Genomic DNA, 6,000 nt, shown 5'->3' on the forward strand with positions numbered 1-6,000 from the left:
CTATCCATATGGTGCATTTTGCATCCTCACGTTAACATTTTGCTTTTTAAGATATAAATACCATTTCTCTTTCTTAACAAAGAAAAAAATGATAGATCAACTAAGGCCAACAAGTTGTGAATGTAAATGATGCAGTTGAAAATCTCTCGACGTATATCAATTATCAAAATTAAATTCCTATACTCGTCACTTACAGCCCCTCCCCCACATTGACAGACTTGGTAACCTTTTTCTTTTTCTATTGGTAAAAACAGACTTGGCAACTTAACATCATATTTCCAGAGCACCAGAAGCCAATATCCTAAAAACTAGAAGTAAAATTTATATTTCATATAATAATCTACATGGATGAGAAGGCTCCTTGAAAGGGAAGCCCAATGCACAAGGCTACTGCCAATGTGGGGTCCGGGGTAGGAGTGGGACAGATATCTGCATCTTTACTCCAGCACATACGAGACTGTTTCCAAGATTTGAACCCTGGTCACCCAGGTCACAATGAAGAAACCCAACCATTGCGCCAAGGCCCATCCTCCCCATGAGAAGGCTCCTAGGTGCCTAAAAAATAAAGTACCTTCAGAAACCCAGAAATTTCAGTTTTAGGCCATACTCACAAGGATAGTGCAAAACATATTTAACCAAAATTCCTGTTGAAATGAATTTACATTGCAATCTTCATGTAGTCCAAAGCATCCACAAAATGTTTAACTTGTAGCAAGTCCCCTTGAAAACAATTATGTTTGCACAAGTTTCTTTTCTATGTTCCATTTTATTCAATCTAAATAGCAAATGCTAATGTTTTAGATAAAACGCAAACACAACAACTTTTTTTTTTTTTTCTTTTTTTTTTTTGGGGGGGGGGGAGATAGGTAAACACAGATAGAGTACAACAAGCCCCCCAAGGAGAACACCTTCGATGAGCACAACCAACAACAGAACTACAAAGTACAAACTACAGCTCCCACAGACTCCCAGACCTCAACCAAATACATTTCCCCTTTGCAGCCGAAACCAGACTACAGGATGTGGAGGCTAGGTATTGCTTTTTCCACCTACAGCCTTCTTTTGGTGCTTGCCCACCAACAACCAAATACATTTCCCACTAAAAAGGTTTGGTCCTGAAAGGTTCCTCCCAGGTGAATTTGTTCATGTTGGAGGCAGCATGCAGCAACACAAATACACATAACATGCTAAAGCAATTGATAAAAATAAAAAATAAACTAAAGCAAAGAAGGAAGGTGTACAAGCACTTTCCTGCATCGGGTCTATAATTTTTCCTTATTGAGGAATCAATAAGCCACTTAAATATACATCTTTTTCTCATAACATATAGAAATTATTCTTGGATTTGATGTGTTTGATTGGACCCAAGGAGACATGAGAATTATTTATTGGGGGTAGTTCATGCTGAAGTGGTGGCAGCCATGAAAGAAATTATATAAAAACAAATCTCAAAATAAGTGCACTCCTCTGTGATCCATGCATAAGAAAGTCTTATCTATATAACTTATTTGGTGGTAGTCGAAAAAGAAGTCCAATGTTTTAACTTTTAACAAAGATAGAATTTGCTTGAATTTCCTGGAAATCCCACAGGTTTGTTATGAAACTTTCAAGTAGAAGTTGCTTGAGGATAGCTCTTTCAGTGAATCATAGCCCTTGGTAATAGGTGTTTTTATTTCAGACAGGGTAATAAAGCATAATTTGGTTTGCAGGGTCTCATGAGAGAGGTCAATTTCACCAAAAGTGATTACAGTTTTATTTGCCAGCTTCACTACTAATTGAAGGGGATTCAACCAGTAGCATTGGATGGAGGCATAGTGTTTGAGGGAGTATACTAGATGCTATGTGAGTGAAATAAGGCACATTAGGGTTTGTGGAACTGTGACTTGAGATGGATACCAAGGGAGAGCAGATGATTTTAAGCAAAAACCAGGGTTAAAAAGGATTGGATATATGGAGAAGCCCCATTTTATACAATCTTTTTATCATTATCTCATCACAGTGGCTCTGACTAGTTGGTCGTTTTAACATGGAAGTGATGTTTGAAGCAGTGTTTTAAAAGGCATGGGAGGCGTACGCCTGGAGGCGCGCTTCCAGGCGAGGCGCCCCCAAAACGGCCTGAGGCGCAGGCTAGAGGCATTGGCACCTCTGAGGCATACGCCTCAGGTGCAAGAGGCGTACGCCTCATGTGCCTCATGCACCTCATATAAAAAGACGAAAGAGGAAAGAAAAAAGAAAAAAGGAAAGGGAAAAGAAGAATAGATAAGGGCAAAGAAAGTGGGCTGGGGGCCGGCTTACGCCTTTCAACTAGTGTTATTCATCTTCATTCTTTTTAATATAAAAGATTTTTATTAAAAATAAAGAAAAATGAGACCCTCCTTCCTTTTCTTCCTCTTGCCCTTCCTCCTCATCCGCCTCGTCTTAAGGAGGTGTAGGCTTACACCTCCTTGTGTTGGGGAGGCTTACGCCTTTCACTACCTAGAGGCTTACTACCTCTAGGTAGTGGAATGCTTGCGCCACGCCTCTGCATTTTAAAACATTGGTTTGAAGAGGGAATGATTGGTTATATTTAAGCTCTTAGTTAATGCTCAAAGTTTTTTCACATCCTCAAGTTTCCTGTATGATTTCACATGTTTCTAAGGCATAGTATTCCACTGACAGATAAGAAAACCAGTTAGCTCAATAGCATATGTTTTATGCAAGAAAAATGCAAACCATTTCCGGCTTCCAGAAGCTCATATGCTGAAAACATACCATAGAGGTGACCATATCTCCAATTCTACACTAGGTTGTCAGCTTTATACGAGGTACAATGTAACTTTACAAGTTACAACTGCCAAACAATTTTTAGTATTAAGCAAGTATTGCTCACCCATTCGCAGCAGCTAATAGACAGTAGACAAAAACTGCTATGAATCACAAGGCATTGCTTTCTGAGTTGAAAGTTGAAACAATTTAGCCCTTCATCAAGCAAAAGAATAGTACAAGAATGTAAGATCAAAAGATAAACTCCTTGGTCATATTGAACAAATAACTGTAAGTTTCCAAACTAAAAAGAACTAATTAATAGACTACAAGAATTCATCTACCAGAGATTCTACAGAGTAAATCTAGGCATCTGTGATCCTACCTCCTTTCTGTTACAGCTCTATCCAATAGGGTTGAATCTCCACATCAGCACAGCTAAAATAACATTTCCACAAAACAGAACAGATTGTAACTGCTACAGGGCCCAGACTCAAACAAGCAATAAAAAACAGAAGCAAGGGATAGAAATTTCTCAAGACCCTTGCACTAGTATACGTTACAGCACAGCTCCAATCTACTAGGAGCTGAGTCAACAATATTCAGAAGAACGACAGTGAATGCCATTAGGCATGTTACTTTTTCACTAGCTGACAGACATGTGTTCATGGAAGACTATAGATTCCTCCATCTAGGACTTGAAATAGGGAAGAATCCCGAAGGAGAAGGTGGGAAAAAACCCGGGGAAAGTGGGGGTTGTGGCCCAGGACCCAAAATCCCTGATTGAGCAAGTGGTGAGAAAGAGAAGTTGGGTGAGATAGGGTACTGAAACCCAGGGTAAGGCAAAGGATAGGGGGAGCGAGGGGACAAAAGATTCAAGAATGAGCTTGGAGATGGCAAGGGAAATGGAGAAGTTGGAGAAGGCAAAAGGGCAGGACCATTTGCCCGTGGCGAAGGGAACGCAGGTGGCGGAGGGGTAGGAAGTAAGCCTGATGAGAATGCCTGAGCTTGACCTTGTGCTTGAACCGGAGCTTGAACTTGAGGTTGGGGCGCAGCACGAGGTTGGACTGGGCTTTGTCTTGGACCCGAATCAATGATAGAATTCTGAAGGTACCGCATGTAAGCCGAGATTGGAGACTCCGCCGTGTTGGACCAAATCGAGTCGCCAGGAGTAAACGGTGGTGGTGTCGGCATAGGTAAGGGCGATGCCAACGGTTGACCAAGCTGACCGGGTCTGACAAAATTGTTGTTGAAAGGGGGAGGAGGAGCCGGTGCAGGAGGAGGGATCTGGGGTCGGTTAATTGGCGTCAATGGAGGTGGACGGATCTTCTGCAAACGCATACTCGGGGGTTTTGGCGGATTCTGTGGGGGGCGAGGCAAAGGGTCTTGAGAGGGTGAACCCGTCAACTGCTGAACAATACTCCGGAAATCATTCTTGCTGATATTGTAAACCTGTGGCTGAGGTTGTTGCTTAGGGTTTGCAAAATTCGGTTGGTGCATAGGGCTCTTCTTAATGTTCTTCCCCAGCTTGTTCACCCCCAGATGTTCAGTATGCCTACTCTTGGAAAAATTTGAGTTATCCATCTCCACAACAATCCAATCGCCAGTACCACTCAATCCTTCTCCCCAACACACAAAACTCAAACTTTTGGGCACTAAATGGAAACCAAGCTCAAACCATTCAAAGGCCTCCAATCAAACCGTCAAAGTTCACAAACCCAAAGCTCAAACAACGAAAGTCTTACTAGAAAACCAACTAAACCAGGAGGTTTTCAAATCCAGGCAGACAACAAAGTCAATCTCCAAAAAAGAGATCATTCCAGGCAGAAATCATACCGTATTCTCTGTTCCGTCTCCTCCAAACCCTAAACCAGATTACCTCTCAAATTTGTCAAAACCCGAAGCCCAAATCCATAAATGATCCGCCAGAATTCATCGTCAGGTTCTTCTCCACCGGAATATAAAAAAAAAAGTAGAAAATTCAAAATAGATCCGAGCAAATCCGACGAACCTCGAAGATCTTTTCTACGACGAAACCGACCACGAAATCCCCGGAAGAGAAGAAAAAGAAAATAGGAACGAAAACAAAACCCTAGAATTTTCTCTCGTTTCACACAACGAAGAACTATCGAAGTAAAAAAGGAGTAAACGCGGGGAAGGAGACATCCCGTCTTGACTTTGTGCCAGTGTGACCTGCTGAACGGGTTAGAGATGGACACGAGCAGGTCTCAGAAGCCCTAGCTTCAGCAGCAGACAAGTGTTTGCGTAGACAGCTGTCCACCTCAACTCTTAGTCTGACAGACTCGATAGTTAGGTGATGAGTGCCGCCGATTTGCAAAGCTCTTACGTTTCATTTCCCGGTCTCCACCGGCTTACGATAGTTACGGTGTCGAAATCCTCTACGTGAACCGAACAATACTGTGGTCTGTGCCAATCATGATACGCCACGTAATCCCAGCTAGGAATATAGAGCTTGACCTCCATATGTTTCATGATTACGAGTTGAACAATAAAAGATAGAATGCCATGGCTATTGGTTACGGCCCAATGAATCTGCTTAATTCCAAAAATAGTCTAATTGCTTAGTTTAATGAAATTAGTTAATTTTGTAATAAATTAATTATTAATTACTTATCGGCTATCAAAAAATTTATTAATTACTTATCAACGAAATAATTATTAATTAGATAGAGAGAGTGAAATATAAAGAATTATAAACAAGGAATAGACAACCGCGGCCGAAATCCTGAGGAAAACGACAAAAAACAAAAGTGTATTTAGTGGATTCCACTTGACTATGAATGCCCAATCGGTTGCGGGCACGTGGCTGCCGTGGTGAAATGTGACACTAGTATTTACGATTCGTCTACGAGATCGGATTCAGTCATCCCAAGATCGAGATCGCATCTGCGCCCCACAAACGCATCATATGCATATCTCACTATGCTTTGAAAACATCTTTGAAAATTATCAGTGGAAGTCTGGAAGATGATCCGAATAGACAGTTGGGATATGCTTTGGGGCGTTAGTGAGGCGCAGATGTGAATTGCCAAGACCGTACTCACACCGTACTGAATCCGAATTCTTCGCCTACATGGCGTGGCAAAACTGATTACGGTAAGATGACACTGTCTGCCTAACAAATTGACGTCGTAAGATTTGCACCTTTCTTCATTCCACCCTCTCACGAACTCCTCTACAGCTTTACTCGTAATAGCTGAGTCATCATGATTCATGCATGATACACGACACCGGATC

At 41.7% G+C, this 6,000-nt stretch overlaps 1 protein-coding gene across 3 annotated transcripts; it reads right to left on the reverse strand.

The window, feature by feature from the left end:
* Positions 1 to 131: 131 nt before the first annotated feature.
* On the reverse strand, positions 132 to 4,944 carry LOC104610348 (protein HAIKU1). 3 transcript variants are annotated; one of them, XM_088896019.1, is made up of 2 exons: positions 3,128 to 4,944; positions 132 to 555 (listed from the first exon to the last, which is right to left on the reverse strand). In XM_088896019.1, exon 1 carries the CDS (start codon positions 4,324 to 4,326, stop codon positions 3,418 to 3,420), a length of 909 nt encoding a protein of 302 aa, XP_088752145.1. In that variant the 5' UTR covers positions 4,327 to 4,944; the 3' UTR covers positions 132 to 555; positions 3,128 to 3,417. The 3 variants fall into 3 exon arrangements, with proteins under 3 accessions (XP_088752145.1, XP_088752144.1, XP_010275211.1); XM_088896018.1 differs by having other exon boundaries at positions 132 to 571; XM_010276909.3 differs by lacking the exon at positions 132 to 555 and adding an exon at positions 2,816 to 2,958.
* Positions 4,945 to 6,000: the final 1,056 nt, after the last annotated feature.

The sequence above is a fragment of the Nelumbo nucifera genome, chromosome 1, assembly GCF_055504915.1.
Source record: "Nelumbo nucifera cultivar China Antique chromosome 1, China Antique-T2T, whole genome shotgun sequence".
In the NCBI taxonomy this organism is placed as follows: domain Eukaryota; kingdom Viridiplantae; phylum Streptophyta; class Magnoliopsida; order Proteales; family Nelumbonaceae; genus Nelumbo; species Nelumbo nucifera.

What these genes read in the sequence shown, in the direction of transcription:
- LOC104610348 (XM_088896019.1), bottom strand. Translation starts at nt 4,326, where the DNA reads ATGGATAACTCAAATTTTTCCAAGAGTAGGCATACTGAACATCTGGGG.